Raw genomic sequence first — 19451 nt, 5'->3', positions numbered from 1 at the left:
AGAGATGGAGACCGGGTGGGACGTGCAAATACAGGCGCGGCAGCGGGCGGGGGTGGGAGAGGATCGGGGAGACGAGCGGGTGAGGAGGATCGAGTTTGCGGGAGGTGTACAGGATCCGTATCCTTTCAAGGAAAAGGAGGAGGTGAGGGAAGGGGATGAGATCGTAGATTCTCTCTCTCAGTACAGCTCCTTTTATATACGATTGTCATTCGCAGTCACTGACATTTTGCTGTCCAGCGTCATCTGTCGGGCATTTTGTGAACTTTGTTTTCTTTTCGGTTCTAATAAAACCCCATGTCATTCCAAGCAAGTGTGTCAATTTTCACCTCTCTATCTACATTATTCCGTGGTTTATTAACTTTTAAAATTTATACTGACTTTTTGATCACCCGATATATTAATGACTTGCCATTCTATATTCACGAAGATGCAAAGCTGGTACTTTTTGCCGATGATACGCGTATAGCTATCACACCCAACAGACACGAATTAACTGGTGAAATTGTAAACGATGTTTTTCAGAAAATCATTAAGTGGATCTCTGCAAATGGGCTATCATTAAACTTTGACAAAACACAGTGTATACAGTTCCACTAGTAAATGGAATGACACCACTAAGAAATATAGACTTCGATCAGAAATCGGTAGATAAGGTAGAATATTCAAAAATTTCTAGGTGTATGCATTGATGAGGGGTTGAACAGGAAAAACCACACTGAGGATCTGCTGAAACGTTAGAGTTCAGCTACTTATGCTATCAGGGTCATTGCAAATTTTGGGCGATATACATCTCAGTAAATTAGCTTACCACGCCTATTTTCATTCTCTGCTTTCGTATGGCATCATATTGTGGGGTAACTCATCATTGAGTAAAAGAGTGTTCATTGCATAAAAGTGTGTAATCAGAATAATTCCTGGAGCTCATCCAAGATCATCCTGCAGACACCTATTTAACGAGCTAGGGATCTTCACTGTAGCCTCACAATATATATATATTCATTTATGAAATTTGTTATTAACAATCCGAACGAATTCAAAATTAATAGCAGTGTACATGGCTACAACTATAGGAGAAAGGATGATCTTCACTACTCAAGGTTAAATCTAACTTTGGCTCAGAATGGGGTAAATTATGCTGCCACAAAAGTCTTTCGTCACTTACCTAATAGCATCAAAAGTCTGACAGATAGCCATATAGCATTTAAAAGGAAATTAAAAGAATTTCTTAATGGCAACTCCTTCTACTCATTAGATGAATTTTTGGATATAGTAAATGGGTAATTTCCCCAACCTCCCACAAAAAATTAAAAATTTTAAGTGTCATGTAGTATTTTGTATAGTGCAATATCATGTATAGACACCTTTTATTAACCTGACACGTTCAGCATCATTACGAAGTGTCGTATTCATGATCTATGGAACAAGTACTAATCTAATCTAATCTACTCGTCCTTGGGGTACACTCTATTCGTTTAGTTCAGTAAAATGTGCTATAACCACTATGTAACTTGGCAGTTAATACAACGGGTGCTTGAAGCGGAAGAGTAGACAGAATCGGGGCGGTATTGTCTTGTTTCTGCTCGGTGTCAACATTAATCAGCAACAGTTCCAACTAGCAGTGTTTTATAATTTGTGGGAAGAATATTTCAGTTTCGACTATATAAAGACACTTAGGCAACTGATATCTCTGTGCATTACCTCTGCTTTCGCAGTGTGGTAAGCGCCTGTTTGTTTTGTATGCTGTCTGGCATCTGCCAAAGGCCATTATGCCAAAACGGGGTCTTTTACATCCGCTGCTAGAACCCCTCAGTGGCAATGACAAGTTACATTACACATAAAGTATAGTATTGTACTGGACAAAAGCTATGCATGCCAATCATGTTTTCGAGGAATTTTGGGTTTTATACCATGTACGTGACACAACATCTTAAGAAAATCACGGAAAACTCAATCAGACGATTAGAACCACCGTCCTGCAGAATGCGTGTCTAGTGTGCCACTCTAAAAAGATCTCCACAGCCCAGTAAAGAGCAATTCGAATCATGAGCGGATGTCGTCCTTGATCTTTACTAGCTAATACCTGCGGCTGTGCACGCATGTCAATAGTTTTGTTATGGTGAGTGACTGTGAGTAAGTAAGGTACTGCTTAGGCCATAACGTCAGCTCTCCTCATGAGACCGCCTGAAGTAGCTGTACGTTATCCAACGTGTGCATTATGCAACAAATTTTATAATTTCTTAACATGGCTTATCTTTAATGAAGCAAAAAAATATGTTGCATTCCCTACTTCTCCCTCTTAGGAGACGATTTTCTTTTATTTTCTAATGTAGCCTATGTTCTTCCTCGGGGTTCAAGCTATCTCCATACCACACTTCATCGAAATCGGTTCAGCGGTGTAGGTTGGAAACGTCTCATACAGAACTACTTTCGCATTTTGTCAGCATGGATAAAACTTTAAATTGCAATATCTTTCTTTTCGTTATCAGATTTCGATGAAGTAAAGCTTATGTCTTACCCCAAGCCACTCTCAAGTTACCTGTATAAAACCTATAAAAATATGTCTAGTAGTTTTGGAGACTAGCGTGTTGAAAGAGACTGACTGAGAGACGCTACCATTTTACTGTTTTATTATTAGTAATGATTTAAAACTAATGTAAAAAGTATCTGCTTGAACCCCATTTTAAACAATGAAATAATTCTTTTGTAGTAAGAAACAGAAGCTTTTGTCTGAAACTGTCATGTAACTCATACAATTGCAAATTCCTGTTAACTGTAGGTGACAATATGTATTTCGATCTAAGGTGGCAAAGAAAAAATACTCTGCGCTACGACACTATTTGTAATGGTCAGTTCTACAAATACGTTGTATGCACTGATATTCATATTCGATAAATTGGTACATTCTACATCCATGCGACTTTCTCGCACATACTGCCCTACGTAACACATATATCAAAAACAAAATTTAAAAAATGGCTCTGGGCACTATGCGACTTAACTTCTGAGGTCATCAGTCGCCTAGAACTTAGAACTAATTAAACCTAACTAACCTAAGGACATCACACACATTCATGCCCGAGGCAGGATTCGAACCTGCGACCGTAGCAGTCACGCGGTTCCAGACTGAAGCGACTTTAACCGCACGGCCACACCGGCCGGCCAAAATTAAAAGATAAAAAGAAAAACACCTCATCATTTCGTTCGATGGCAATGTGCCACAGTGTAGAACGTGGGTTTTGGAGTTAAGGGAAAGGCGATCAACCTCTTGACCTGTGTCTTTTACTCGGAAAATACTGTGTGAAAAAAGAGTTGTTTTTCTCTAGACTGGTATTTCTTGAACCGATATTGCTTCATTGTGAGAAACTTTGTTTCCTCTACGTGTGTAACAATGTTCGAGCCTCGAGTATGTTCAAGAATTCTTCAACAACTATACTCTAACAACATTGGTTTCATTCCATGTAGGCTTTCACGGCCGGCGTCTTCATCAATAAACACTTCCGGGCTAAGTTGCCGTGGTCGATCTGTAAAACTTCTTCTCCCTAACGTTTCGTTCTCAACTACGGAGAACATCTTCGGAGGTGAGTCAACGACAATGATGAACATTGGTTTGTTATGTTGTGTATCTGTATGTTACCATTCTGGACTGTTCCTTTTTTTACATGTGATACAAAGTGCATGACACGTTCATTGCCGTTATCAGGCTATAGACTTCTGTGCTATAGACTCTTCATTCAGTACAGGATTATCACCCATTTCTAAAAGTCAGTGTTCTGCGATTCCACTAAAAAACATATTACACGTTGCCCAGTGTGACGGGAACTACTGGATCTTTCGTTTGCGTGGTGCCACACTTTCCACGTTCTGTTGGCATGGCTGCGGTTTCTGCGCTCTTTTGCAGTAAAGACGGATGCGAAGCTTTAGAGTACAGCATCGAACTGGATTCCCCAACATTTTCTCCCCGCTTCCTCGTACCTACCATTACCGCGTTGCAGAAATAGGACCAGTCCCACACTGTGTCGTGCGAAGGTCAACACCGTGTCCCTGGACATCCCTTTCCTTCCTCACCAGCACTATATGGGGTGTTTCAAAAAGGACTTCACAATTTTAAAAATTCACATAAATTTATTGAAAGAAGATATAGAGCCAGGTGTAGTGTTATCAAGTTTTTTGACCTTCGGCTAAAGATGTGGTTTCCGTTGGTTACCCTGCACACATCCCATCGGAAGTCAATTTCTTCCCAATCTCGCTGTAGCATTGCAGATGTAACTTGCTCAGTGGCGGCGTAAATTCTTGCTCTAAGTTCAGGTAGAGAAGCCGGGGCACAGAAGTTACAAACACGGTATCCTTTATGAACCCCATAAAAAAAATGAGTGGTGACAGGTCTGGCGAACGGGGCGGCGATGCAATTGGTGCATCACGGCCTATCCATTGACCTGGGAAGCGGTCACTGAGAAAATCTCGTACATCAGCCAGGTAGTGGGGTGGTGCACCATTTTGCATGAAGTAAACATTTCGTTCTTGGTCATCCCCATCGATCTGTGGTATCAAAAATTGTTGTAACATATCCAGGTACACTATCACGTTGATGATTCTCTCACGGAGCATCCCGTTTCTACAAAACAATTACGCGACTCATAAAATGTAGGCCGACTAGGAGGATCTTTAGCGTACTTGGTACGGAAATTAAGCTGAACTGTTGTCGCCGACTTCGATTATTCAAACCAAAACAAACAGCTAGCACGCTCAGGTCCAGTGAAGGGTGCCATGCTTAACGCAATTGCCACTAGCGCTGCTTAGGGTGCTATTCGGCTCTATCGAATCAAGCGAAACAAAACTTGATCTATTTCTCTTCAAACCGACACTACAATTGCCTCTGTAGGTACTATGAATTAATTTATATGAATTTTCAAAGTTGTAAAGTACTTTTTGAAACACCCTGTACAATCAAAACTATAGTACACTCGGCCAGCATCTTCCACGATCCCAGAAACATACCTTAGAGCAGATATTACATTTTGGTCATGCACATACAAAACCTGAGGCGGCTTTCTGAAGGTATATTCAGTTTCAGACGGTAGAGCCGCTGAAATAGTCTCTGAAGAATACGGACATGTTATTATGCAGATGTGTCCATCTACTATTTGGTAAAGAAAATATTATTTTCTGTGATACAGGTGAGGCAGAAAACTGAGATTTCAAGATCGACAACATGTATTTTCCCAGAAATTGATACTTCCTCTGTTTCAACGAGACTATACAGCGCAATATCGAGCAGTACAGTTACAAATTCTGCAGTTCAGTTAACATGGCTGTATAGAAAAATGTGGAACTGAAGACACGAGAAACATCTTGGTCCATTCCGACGTTGTTACGTCACTTCTACAGGCCAGGTTGAGTGAAGTTTAGGCCTTCGCCCACAAGCATGTAGTATAGTGCTGAGCATTGGTTACATTTATCACGAAAAGCTTAAAATATCCATCTTCGTAAACACATTCATACAGCTTAAATTAATCCAGTCAAAATAGCAAAGAAAGAAAATCTGAAAATCATACAAAGCACTTATAAAATGAAGTTTAAGAACCAAACGATTTCTTACCGAGTGAGGTGGCGCAGTGGTTAGCACACTGGACTCGCATTCGGGAGGACGACGGTTCAATCCCGTCTCCAGCCATCCTGATTTAGGTTTTCCGTGATTTCCCTAAACCGTTTCAGGCAAATGCCGGGATGGTTCCTTTGAAAGGGCACGGCCGATTTCCTTCCCAATCCTTCCCTAACCCGAGCTTGCGCTCCGTCTCTAATGACCTCGTCGTCGACGGGACGTTAAACACTAACCACCACCACCACCACCAAACGATTTCTTGTAGATATCAAAGGTGTAAAAGTGGTTTTTTCCCTAAGTTTATATCCTGCTCCACCGCCTTTGAAGAAATTAAATTCTATGCTTGTTATTATCGTTGATATGCAACATGATTTTCGCTCCTACTCAGAAACTTATTTTTAGAGTTTTAAATTTTTGCGTAAGATAAAGTTATTGGCGTAAAGTAAAAATATTTTAATGAAAATTTTCTAGTCCTAAGAAATATTTCTTAACTTGTTGGAAACACTAGATTTACTCATATGAGTTCCAGAAGATTAACTAAGAAAGTGACTTCCATAATAATCTTGATAACATTGGTACCAAGCACTCTCTGCTACGGGACATTCATACGAAGCACCCCCTCCCACTTAACACTGGTAGGAAGCATCCTCTACCAGCAACATTTCATTGAGCACCATACGCCACGCAACATCGGTGGGACATTTTGTGTATACTAATTCGATGTTGTTAGCTTTTAAATATCAAAGCAATTTACCTGCAGAAATATATTGGGTGTATTACCATTTTTTGAAGTGAATTGGCGGTAGACTTAAGGATTAAATGACGAGAAAGGAGAGGAGAAAACGGTAAAAAAGCACTTTACAGAATATAGCGTGAAAAGAAGGTATTTTTGGAGAGAGAAACGAGGGGGTATACGGGAATATGGGAGACAAAAAAGGAAAAGAAAGAGTCTGAGTGTTAAAAATGCTAGATTACAAGTCCAAAGATCTTGGGTTCGGTCCTGGTCAAACCTAAGATTTTTGTCTGCCACTTACCGCTTCTTTCATCTTTGGCTGTGTTTATTGCTGTGAAAAATGCCGTGGTTTGGAATTCACTTTAAACTGTATGTCGGTCCGTAGGTCGGAGGCAGGCAACGACATACACCCTCCAACAGGACCATGCCTCGTAAAACACTGTGATGTCCAAAACAATCTTCAGATTGATGACGATCATTGATGAAAAACTTTTTATTGTATATACAGGGTGATTCTTATGAACGTTTAAAAAACCTCTTAAGTGACATAGATAACGCTGAGACAAGACGCATGGGGCCGCAGATGTCAGGAAATATCCCAAAAGTGGATGACAAATATAGAACTTGTGACATCAGCAGATGACGTACCTCTCGCACGTGCTTGGCTCCATGTGTCTCATATTAATTTACTTTTCTCCGCGTCATATGCGTCGCTTCGGGGATTTTTAAACGTTAATGTGTAACACCCCTTATAATGAAAATGGTGCGTGGTTTTTATATGTTTTTTAATTTACCAAACCAGTGTCGAGCACTTGTTCGTCGTCGGTGGTACTTTGTTTCACTTTTATGTGTTCATAGAATCATTTCCTATCTTCTATTTGATTATAAAAGCGGAAAATTTTGCTTTCAAACATCAGTGACGTATTTTGTTGTCAGTCTCTTGAGATACTATTAATTGTAAACCTCCAATAAAGTTCTTGTAGCCCGACACATCTTCAGACTCACCGAATCAGTCGTACCGAAATATGCCATTTCTAGACTCTTGCTCCCGATTTACAATTGCACACGTTATACAGCAGGAGTTAGCGCAGCAACAAGTGTTATCCGCCGTCAGCAACTGATATACAGAAGATGTGTAGGGCGTACCTCCCGGCGCCACCATATATGGTGATTCTACACTCATGCTCATAAATTAAGGAAAATGCTGATATATGGGGAAACAACGCTCTTGTGGGCGGTCTGCGGATTTAAATCACCTAGGGGTATGACCATGCGGTGCATTTGACCTGCGGTCGTCGCTCGGTGGCGCTGGCAGCAGTCACATACGCAGAGGTGTGTTGGTGCATGTCAGAGTACGGTGCAGCGAGTAAGTGTGCAGACTTCTTCAGACGTGCTAATGGCGACTGTGTTGAAAATGGCCCAAAGAACACACATTGATGACGTTATGAGGGGTAGAATACCAGGGTGACTAGAGGCTGGTCAAACACAGCAGGTCGTAGCACAGGCCCTTCGTGTGCCACAAAGTGTGATCTCAAGATTATAGCAACGATTCCAGCAGATAGGAAAAGTGTTTAGGCGCTACAGTAAGGGACGTCCACAGTGCACAACATCAATGCCCGCAGACGGCCAAGGAGTACTGCAGGTAGCCTTGCTCGGGACCTTACTGCAGCCAGGAGCAGTTGCCTCCAGACACACAGTTTATAGACGACTGAACAGACATGGTTTATTCGCCCGGAGACCTGCAAGGGGCATTCCACTGACCCCTGGTCACAGGAGACCCCGTAAAGCACGGTGTCAAGAACACAGTACATTGGCATTGGAACAGTAATACAGTAACAGGTATAGTCTGAACAATGATTGTCGCCGGGCTTTCATCTGGCGTGAACCAGGAACCAGATACCAACCCCTTAATGTCCTTGAAAGCGACCTGTATGGAGGTCGTGGTTTGATGCTGTGGGGTGGGATTATGATTGGTGCACGTGCACCCCTGCATGTCTTTGACAGAGCACCTGTAACAGGTCAGGTATATCGGGACGTCATTTTGCACCAGTATGTCTCCCTTTTCAGGGGTGCACTGGGTCCCACCTTCCTCCTGATGGATGATAACGCACGGCGCCACCGAGCTGCCATCGTGGAGGAGTACCTTGAGACAGAAGATATCAGCGAATGGAGTGGCACCATATTCTGCAATTATCCTTAATTTATGAGCATGAGTATAATTAGCGTTTAAAAACCTCCGAAGCGACTTAGTTGACGCTCAGACATGTAATGTAAGATAAGATACATTGGCTCGCAAATAATAGGAAATATCACAAAAGTGCGTAACAAATGTTGAACATGTGACGTCAAAAGATGACGTAACTCGCCGCACTTGCAGCGGTTGAGCATATCGGTCTGCCGCACCTGGTCATCCCAACCCAAGTGTTGCAGAAAGTATTTTTTTCATTGCCTGAGACAATTGCGTTTTTACATTGAGGTATTAATTTATTTACCGGTCTCGCGGTCTCCGATGGTTTATCGCAAAATACAGCACAACAAAAAGCTACCGTGTTGTGTCACAAGTAAATGAGTATTAGCGTCCGGACTGCTTCATTATCACTAACTGAACTGCGTTTTCTTTACTACATAATGTCTGTGAACAAGAAAAGAAGGGAGAAAGTAAAGGAACACAAGATAAGAACAGCTTTTGCTTGGTGACAGCAAGGACAATTATGTAACATCTACGTTTACAACAGATCACATTTACAGCAAATGTTCGAAATTTGCAGCTTCTGCTTGAATGGAATTATTGAGTAGCTCAATCACCCCTTCGCACATGCGCTTGAGAATACCCCCCGTATTTTGGTTATGATGTCACATATTCAAGATTTGTCATCCAGTTTTGGGGTATTTCGCGACATTTGCAGCCCCATATGTCTTATATTAAATTACTTTTCTCGGCGTCATCTACATCAACAGCCGTGTGTGCGTGTTTTGACAGACCGACCTACGAACTAACTTTGTCGGGATGTCACGCAAGTCGGACGACACGACAGCCGAAGCCTCCCACCATTTCACCTAACAAATTATGCCGTGTGTAGTGGTCGTGCCAGCCACCCGACTAAACTTCATCTTTTGTCACTGTGCGCGGTATTCAATGCTGCTACAGAGTGCGAAGCAGACGAAACTGTGAGAGAGTTTCCGAAGAAATTTAATGACTGGAGACGTTTTTGGCAAACGTCATGCGAAAACTATAGCAATATAGATACAAGAAATTAAGCAATTTTTTTCTCTTTTAATGAATTCATAATGGTTTCGTGTGGCATATAGAGAGAATAAATGTCAGCCCACCTTTTGCATTTCTGTTTTTAGGTTTCATTGCCGGTGCTTGTCGGAAACAAAATCTAAAATCCGACATATCGACATTTAATGGACGTTAATTCAATAAACACCCTTGTTTCATTGATGTGTTACAGCAGGCCCAGTCTATATCCAATCCCAGTGCTACGAAGAGCAAAGTGCGCTAATTTTCCATTTCTAACTGTTGCCAAATGCCGCAAGACGATGTGCGCTAGCACCATGTTTACTTTTTCTTGTTCGAATGTGAATTGAATTTCTCTAACTTAAGGGTTATCCTTTAGGCTACGTATATAAATAAATTAATAACGTTTACGTGAACATCTTTTGTTTTATCTATCTTCCTTTACCACGATGTGTTTCTTCAGTCAATGAAAAACCACACTGCAGGTTTCAGGAATCATTTTAGTAGATAATTGTGGGAATGCAACATCACTGAATCCTCTTATCTTCTGCTATTAAACAGAAATCGTAATGTAGCTAGCAACCTCTCCTTGCAGCTTGCAGCCTCTCTCACGACTGTACTGTTTATAGTTAAGAATGGTTTGATGATGTTCTGCAGCGCCGAAATGCATGTTTCATCCATTGTTAGATAATTACTAAAATCATTGGCTTCCAGCTCCTTAACTCTTCAAGACCTGAATGTTTTCTGGAGGAAGGAAAATTTTTCTTTATTTAGCTATGCTCTTAGGTGATTTTTTAATGATTTTTATGCAAGATTAAACAAAAATACATACCCGTTTTCAAAACATACTTTGTGTATTTGGCTTAATTTTATGGAGTGAAATAACTAATTAAGAAATATTCTCTATTGTGACCCGCCAGGTGAGCCGAGATCGCTAATGCGCTGCTTCCTGTATTCAGGTAGGCGCGCCGGCCCCGAATCGAATCCGCTTAGCACATTAACGACGAGGGCTGGTGTGCCGGCCAGCCTCGGTGTAATTTTTAGGAGGTTTTCCACATCCCATTGGGTAAATACTGGGCTGGTCCCCATGTCCCCCCTCAGTTACACGACTCTCAGACATTTCAAAACGTTCACACTATTTGATGGCTTACACTAGACGCAGACAGCTGGGGATACACTACCTCTGTCCCAGGGCGTACAGGGTGGCGACAGGAAGGGCATCCGACCACCCTCTGACACGAACATTGACACACACATAGTAACATGGCCGACCCCACGTTGAAGTGGGACAAGGGCCCAAGAAAATGATGATGAAATATTGTCTATTGTGATAAATAATAAATCGATCATTCAATAGTTATCCTGCAAAATAATAATAACAATATTAAATTATACAGTGGAATATAGTGAACCAACCGCATCTCTGGTGGTTATGAGTTGCTGTGCATTGCTATATTGACTTGCTGATATTTTCATAGTGATGCTCAACAGTTGGCAGCACTTGCACATGATGAAAAGGTTAAACATTCACAAATGTGTACCTGAGGTTTCTATGGGGAAAAATACTTCTGTTGAAATAATGTCACAGTAAAAGTTAAGATACACAATTGTAGCCAGAGGCACTGAAAGGGTTAATAATATAACATAGATAAACTTCATTCATTGCATTAGCCACTTACGTGCCCACAGCTTTCTCTCAGCCTGTTTTTTGTTTGACCTTGTTACCTCTAATATAGCCAGGGGAAACCCTCCGTTTTTGTTTCTGTGTAAAACCAAGCGGGACTTCATAAAATATAAACAATGAATTTAAGATTAACAAGTCACAACAATAGGGGCTGCGGCACTGTAATCGCTGAGTGCAGCAGTCGGGACGTGTGTAGGCTGGCATGAAATTGATCGGGATGTCTATCGGACGAAGGGTTGGTGAGTGTTAGGGGCCTTCAGTAAGAAGTTCTGCATCAGCAGATGGCGCCTTACCTGGCGGGAATCGCGGGGGGCGCCTCAGCTGCCCCCACAGCCACACGGCCAGGGCGACTGCGGCGAGCAGCAGGGGCAGCACCAGAGAAAGCATGTCGTCTCTTCCCATCGCCCGACGAGCACTGGACTGACGCCGCGTCCAGCGACCGACAGCCAGTAAGCCCAGAGCCGCCGTGGAGGGCGGGGCAGGGAGGGGAGTGGGGCTCAGCTCACCCAATCCCGCTGCTGCACGACTCGCCGACACTGCTGACGCACTCTTCGACGCTAGCGAGGACAGATGGCTCTTTCCCTCGTGTTATCCATATCTGTCAGCTCCAAACCAATGCCTAGTTTGCATATCACTCTGACCACTTCCAATACAGGTGGAGAACTTCCATTTACGCACTTTCTGCCTTACAGTTTCTACTTCCATTTCTACATCTACGTTTATACACCGCAAGTACAAGACGCGAGCGTGTTTCAGTCGAATCTGCTTACTGTTTTCAAACCTTACTCTCCCCCTATAACCCTCCCCCCACCAACCCCTCCCTTCCCATTTCCTTCCACTGCCAAACTGAGGATTCCTTGATGCCTCAGAATGTCTCCTATTAACCATTCCTTCTTTTAGTCATACATGTACATCTACATTAAGGGTTGGACATTTTGGTCTGTTCTGTCACCCTCAAAATTGTTCGTAACATCTCTTTATTGGTCTTCCTAAATATCTTTTGCTTCTTATTTTGTATTGTTTTATTGTTTTAGTGATACTTCCATCTGGAATACAGTCTATATATTCTTCCCATCTTAACTGATATTCTTTAATTATGTTAATTATGTTTTGCATGTTCAGATTCAGCTCGGATGTCATCATTTCTCTTTTTATTCATCAAGGTATACCCAGCCACGTGTCTAAGGTAATTCATTTCATATCCTTCTGTTCTCTTTTCATCTCTCTTCAAAGAGTCCAGTTATCGCATCAATTGAGCAGTGCTGGTAGCCAGAACCTTACTGAACTTCAGTAGAGTATCTATGTGAACTTTCTGTCCCAATATTCTGCGAAAAATTCCATACAAATAGTTAAACAGGTCGAACTATTTTGTATTTCATTGTTCGCACTGTATGTAATATTGCGCCCTAAATGTTGAAATTTATTGATTATCTCTATGAGCTACTTATCAATTTCAATCTTAACTCGGATGGGAAGATGTCCTAAAAATGCCAATGATTTTATCTTTCTGATGGAGACTTTCCGATTGTATTCTCTGCCTATTTTAATTAGATCAAATGCACCTTCTTGTAAGTCATTTTCATTTTGACTAATATTTTCTTGGCCATCAGCAAAAAATAGAGTACTAATTGAGTGGGTGCGAATGGACACTTTTGTCTACCTCCTTGTTTTATTTCAGTCATATTATGTCTGCTGCTTGCCATTTTCATTTGTATTTTGTTTTGCATATGCAGCTCATATGAGATGCAATCTCTCTGTTTCTTAAAATTTCCCACAATTTGTTTTAATTTACTTTATCAAACGCCTTTTCGTAGTCAATGAAGGCAAGAAACGTTGGTTAATTGAATTCACATGTTCTTCTGTTAGTTACGTCGGGGTGAAGATTCAGCCCAAACATGCTCTGCATTTTCGAAAACCACGTTGGGCATCATGTAGCACAGTCAGCGATTGGCGATTTTGCTTTCGGAAAATTCTAGCATATAATTTATTACTTAAATTCAGAAGGCTAATACCTCTGCATTTCTGACATTTATGTCTGTTTCCTTTCTTATCAATTGGGCATATCTGGGCTATATATAACACCCCTCAGGTATATAACCACTTCGCCAGAAAATATTCATAAAATCGAATGTTCTTATTTCTGCAATATTTAGTGCGCATTTTATCAGTTCTGTATTGATTTTTTTCACATCCTGGAGTCTCCCTCTTCTTGCTAGGCGTTACTGCATCCTGTAGCTCCTCCAAAGTTATTAACTCTACATTCTTATGTGGTTTAGAATCAGACAGAATCAGACAGAATATCTAGCACATCTGTCCACACTGATTTATAATATTGTAACAAATTAGGTTCAGATGCTGTGTTTGTTTGTAGATTGCCCTTATCCCCTTTGTTTAAATGTTTCATTATTGTGTATGCTTTGTTTTGTTCTCCTCCGACTTCATTTTTCCCAATTAATGTTTTTAACTTTTGTGACTTTCATTTTGATTTCAGCTGATTTAGTTTTATAATCTAGACTCAGATCTTGATCGTATAGGGAATTAAACATTTTTAAATAGGCATGTTTCTTATTTTCAATTAGACTATGTATTTCCTCATCCCAATATAGCAGGCCCTTTTGAAAAAACTTTCCCTTCTTGTGCCAAGTGCTTCTCTTTCTGCTTTTATTACTGCTTCCTTTACATTGTTTCATTCCTGGTTAATTTTATCGGCTTTTATATTTAAACTTACATATTCTTCAAGCCTATTTAATATAGTAACTGGGTAATCTCTTCTTCAACTAGTTGTACTTCAAATGTAGCATCAGCTTTATTTTGTTTCTGTTTGGAAGATATCTTAGTCATATTGTGCCACAAATCTCTTTTTTCCCATTTCGATTCAGGTAGCTCCTCATTACTAGCATAATCTACCTACCTAATCTTCGCCTTTCTTCTGTATCACCACATTTCAAAAGTTTCTATTCCTTTCTAGTCAGAACTGTTCATCTTCCATTTTCCACCTCCATACAGCCTAGAAAAATATCTTCAAAAATGACTTTCAGACACTTCAATTTATATTAAATGTAACAAATTTTGTTCCGACTGCCAGTATGTATTTTACATTCTCTCTATTTCGGTCATCACTAGTTATTTTGTTATCTAACTAGTAAAACTCATACATCTATTGCTTCTAGCATCAAGTCTCCTAATCTAATTTACTCAGCATCGCCTCATTTAATTCGACCATATGCCATTCCGCTTTTTTTATCTTTTGTTGATTTTATCGCATAATCTATTTCCAAAATTCTGTCTAACTGATCTTCCATAGCCTTTGCCATCTGTGGCAAAATGGCAATGACAATGACAAACGTCACTTTAATTTCTTCGATGTGAACTCTAATTTTCTCTCTAAATTTCTTCATGGTTTCCTTTACTGTTTGCTCAATGTACAGATTGTGTAACGTCGTAGGCAGGTCACAACCCTGCCGATATTACAGCCTATCTCTCACGTTCTTTGACTCTTATAACTGACGTCTGCTTTTTGTACTGATTGTGAATAACCTTTCGCTTCCTGCATTTTACACCAGCTACCTTCAGGATATCAAAGAGTATATACCACTGAACATTTTGAAAAGTTATCCCTCAATCCACAAACACTACGAACTTATGTTTGCTTTTCAAACATAAGCATCGAAAAACAAGTTTCCGTTAGTGAACGGCATAATTTAGTTTTGTTTACATTAAATAATCTCTCATTTCATACTAAACAAACTTTGATGAATCTCGAAACATTTAATCAAGTGAAGGAATAAGCCGGCTTTAGGAGTAGATATATTAGATGGACACCTTGCAAGTCATGAACGAAATCATACCGCACCCCAGCAATAACCATGACACAACTAAAAAATGCAATACTTCAGAAAAACCGACTTAAAGAACTCCATAAAGCTTATGTTGAATTACTATAAGCTTCCTTCAAATTTCAAATAAGTATTTTTGCCAGTAAATTGTTTTATTTGTTACAACAGTAATATGGACATGTAGTTCTGTTCTCGTCGAATGTCAGGTGATATCAAGAAATTTTTTTTTTAATTTCTTTAAGTTGTATCACTTTTCTGGTTTTCTAAAAACTTTTTGTTTTTTTTATGACCGCCCACGTAACACATTTGCCCCTTTTACGGCAGTATACGTATATACTACAATATTCGAACTTCCATCAGGCCAAATTAATTAGTGCTTAAGTTAGAATAAAAAATGAAAACAAGTTAAAATATTTTAATAGGAAAATATAAAATTATAATTTATAAAAATTAATACGATTTAATAAGGGACATCGATTGGGTACAATTTAAGGAACATAATTTACGAAAACATGGAATCATAAATGGGCTTATATATTATAAGAACACATTTCGCCGAGAAAAGGGATTCTATGCCTAAATAAGCTGCAACGCACGAAATTTAGTAATATTTACAACAACTGTAATAGTCAAAACAGTGTCTGTTTCTTCGGACATGCATACATGTCTGAAGGACATTGTAATGTAAGGTACAGACAGTGTGTAAATACGGACCTTGTGATAATCACTCACCTTAAAAATTTCGTTCATCTTACCTTATGAATGAAAAGTGTCACAACTCAGAATGTGCCGCTCTTCTTGAATGACCCAGGTACACCTACCAGTAACAGTGCCGATGCGACACTGTTCTTGCCGTGGCGAATTACGGAATATATGGCATGTAACGGATTAATAAATGTTAGGTAATACCCTAAGTTCAACAAAGCTTTTGCCTGTTAGGAAAAACCTGTACTAACAGCCTTTGAGAAGAAGGCGTTAATTCACTCTACATCGGAGCAGACGGAACATCGCAATTAATAACGAAAACTAAAGAAAAAAAAGTATGTGATAATACAAGCAAAAAAGGAGGTCAAGTAAACATGCTTCTGTATACGAACCGACTGCGAGATACAGGGTGACAATTATTGAACTGTATCGAAAAAACGTAAATTAATTAAAAACTACGGCGTGCACACACTTTATTCAACATGTAAACGTCAGTACAGATGCTCGGATTTAGGTTATGACATGTTCGATGTGCCTACCATTATTGGCGATGATGTGGCACAGACGAAAAGCGGATCTCTGCATGGCCCGCTGAATTGTAGAACCATCGATGCTGCCGATGACCTCGTGAATAGCTGTTTTCAGCTCAGCAATGGTTTTGGGGCTATTGCTGTATGCCTTGTCTTTAATATAGCCCCACAAAAAGGAGTCGCATTTGTTGAGATCCGGAAAATACGGCAGCCAATCCAGGCTCATGCCAGTGGCCTCTGGGTATCCCAGAGCGGGAATGCGGTCCCCAAAGTGCTCCTCCAGAACATCAAACACTCTCCAGCTTCGATGGGGTCGAGCTCCGTCTTTCATTAACCTCATATTGCCGAAATCAGGGTCACTTTGGAAAATGGGAATGAAACCATCCTCCAAAACCTTCACGGACCGTTCGGTAGTCACCGTGCCATCAAGGAATATCACACCGATTATTCCGTGACTGGACATTGCTCACCACACAGTCATGCGCTGAGGTTGAGGAGACTTCTCGATCGCGAAATACGGATTCTGAGTCCCCCAAATGTGCCAATTTTGCTTACTGACGAACCCATCCAAATGAAAGTGGGCTTTGTCGCTAAACCATGCGCATACTAATTCCCATCCTGTCCTGCGGCCAACAGTGCAGTTTGATAGTTCTAACGCAAACCGTTCAGAAGTTATGACGATTTTAATTCATGTAGCCCATTAATTGTCACCCTGTATGTGCAAATGTGTGTTACGAGCCGCCACCGATTTCGGTATGAAATATTGCCCTAGTTAGTAGAAATGACCGGTCACGAAAACTGACAACGGCCGGGAGAGCGGTATGCTGACCTCATTTCCCTCCATATCCATATCCAGTACATGTGTCGACACACAACGAGCGGCGGTCGGTCTATACCGTTGGGTCTTCTGAGGTCCCTTCGGGTGGAGTTTAGTCGAAATGTATTTGAAACGTAAACTTTGCGATTAAGTCCCCGTCTGATTGGGCTCAACTTTCACCCATGTCCTGCCTTAAAAAGAAAAGCAATACTGTAAGTAGGCTGTTTAGGTTTTTATGTTGCTAACGCCACGTAGCGCTCTGTATTAAAACCGCTGACTGCGCTGTGTGCAGTCTTTGGCTGTTAGGACTCGTTGTTGGGCAGTTGGATGTGAACATCCCGGAGCGTTGGGCAGTTGGAGGTTCTAACAATACCACCACTTGCAAAGTAGGTTAGAAATCAGATTAATAATGTTGCTCACGCAGCATATGTTCGCTTTATCGGGCAACAACAAAGTTATTGACTGTGGATGGTATCGTCAGAATGGAAATAATGAAGTCACTGTAAAAAACTCATTAATTTTGACACTTATCTTGAATGGATTCCCACGTAGATTTCGTCGAAGTTGTTATGGCTCATCTTGTTGATTCTAGGGTGATTCCACTTTGACTGCTACAAGGTCCAGATCTGTATTTTAGCAATATTTGAACACCTAACAAATGCGTTTTTCAGGAAATTCTTGATGATCAAACAGTCCCAGATCAGAACAATGGTATGGTAGAAATAATTTTTGATTTGGTGTTCACGATCCACATTTTTATTAAACTTCTTGTAAATTCGCATATACTTCTTCTTAATTGTCACATCATCAAGAAAACAGTTTGTATCAATCTTCATATATTTAATTTCCAATTTAACCAAACACAAGACTTGACTGTTCTTTTGCAAAGCGAAATAACAACTTAACTTCTGCAAGGTGAAACAAAGACTGCTCTGTGCGCATTTGCGCCAAAACGGTTACAAGTCAGTCAAGGATTATGACAGTCTCACAGAAATGAATACACACAAGAGCCATATCACTGTAATATATCGATACACCGGAGTACCTATACATTAATAAAACCAAATGTGAATATGTGTTGCTTGAGGCTTTCCCGACGGACATGTTGTATATATGGTTCTCGGGCGAGACGTCGGATGTCATAGTGAAAACTCCACAATATTTCGTCAGCGCAACTGGCCGACATCTTCAGGTGCGACGAACACACTGCTAAGGCAGGACCAGGGCTCCCCATTTATGCCAGTTTTAGGCAGGAAGTGCGCATGCGTGGAGGCGCCAAATTCGGTGGCCAATAGCGACGATATCAACTGATAGCTGGAAGGACATTAACGCCACCTACAGGATGAAGAACTAAATACTTCGGCGCACGAGCGGAGGCTGTCGCCGCTGCTCTGCGCTGCCATCGACAGCCCCAGCGACCTCTGTCGGAAGCCGCAAGTAGTACTGCGCGTCCACGTAGGCGCCTTGATTATCCTCCCGTTGTCAACAGAATATTTATGTTGCTGGCGAATCGTCGTCCGTCTTATGACCAAAAGTATTCCTCTGCTCGAAGCGACTTCAATATCGCCAGTGCTGGATCCCATGCTGAACTAAGCTGAAAGCCCGTGTCTCTGTTTACAAGATTCGTCGAGCTACGTATTTCCACTGCTTCCTTAATAACACTGTCCCAGTACGAACTCGTCGATGCGAGAATTTTTGTATGTAGGTAATTCATAGAATGGCCTGTACTGAGACAATGCTCGGCCACTGCAGACTTTTCTGGTTGCTCCAGACGAGTGTAGCGTCGATGTTCAGTGCATCTCTCTTGTCCATTAAATAAAAAGTATGTCGAGGTGAGCACATGTTGGAATAACTCTAAAAGTTCCCCATCCAGCTTCTCGCTAATGAGCAACAACGATTCCTGCAATGGTACACGTGTAAAAAGAGAGACAACGTCAAAACTCACGAGTATATCTGATGGTGTGAGTCTTAAGTTCTTGAGCCGACGAATAAAGTCTTGTGAGTTACGGATATGATGCTCACACTTTCCTACTAAAGGGCTCAATTGCGCTGCCAGATGTTTCGCGAGATTATACGTTGGCGCCCCAATATTACTCACAACAGGCCGCAGTGGCACATTATCCTTGTGAATTTTTGGCAATCCGTATAGCCTGGGAGGTACGGACGCCTGTGTACGTAGTCTCTTAGCAACCACATCGGAGATCGTGCTGTTTTTGAGGAGCTCCAAAGTTTTCCGCTGAATTTTTGCTGTGGGGTCCTTATTTAGTGTGCGATATGCAGAGTCGTCCAGAAGCTGGTGCATCTTG

General features: G+C 41.0%; 1 protein-coding gene across 2 annotated transcripts in view; it reads right to left on the bottom strand.

The window, feature by feature from the left end:
- LOC126259481 (methyl farnesoate epoxidase-like) overlaps positions 1–11682 on the bottom strand; it is a 335865-nt gene extending 324183 nt beyond the window's left edge. For both annotated transcript variants that reach the window (XM_049956317.1, XM_049956318.1), the window contains exon 1: positions 11551–11682. In XM_049956317.1, coding sequence (XP_049812274.1) covers positions 11551–11659 — 109 coding nt within the window. In that variant the 5' untranslated portion in view covers positions 11660–11682. The remainder of the gene's footprint in view (positions 1–11550) is intronic.
- Between the last annotated feature and the right edge of the window lie 7769 nt (positions 11683–19451).

Source organism: Schistocerca nitens, chromosome 5, assembly GCF_023898315.1.
Source record: "Schistocerca nitens isolate TAMUIC-IGC-003100 chromosome 5, iqSchNite1.1, whole genome shotgun sequence".
Lineage (NCBI taxonomy): Eukaryota > Metazoa > Arthropoda > Insecta > Orthoptera > Acrididae > Schistocerca > Schistocerca nitens.
The sequence above is the reverse complement of the archived record's forward strand: the minus strand, read 5'-3'. Positions and strand labels throughout refer to the sequence as shown.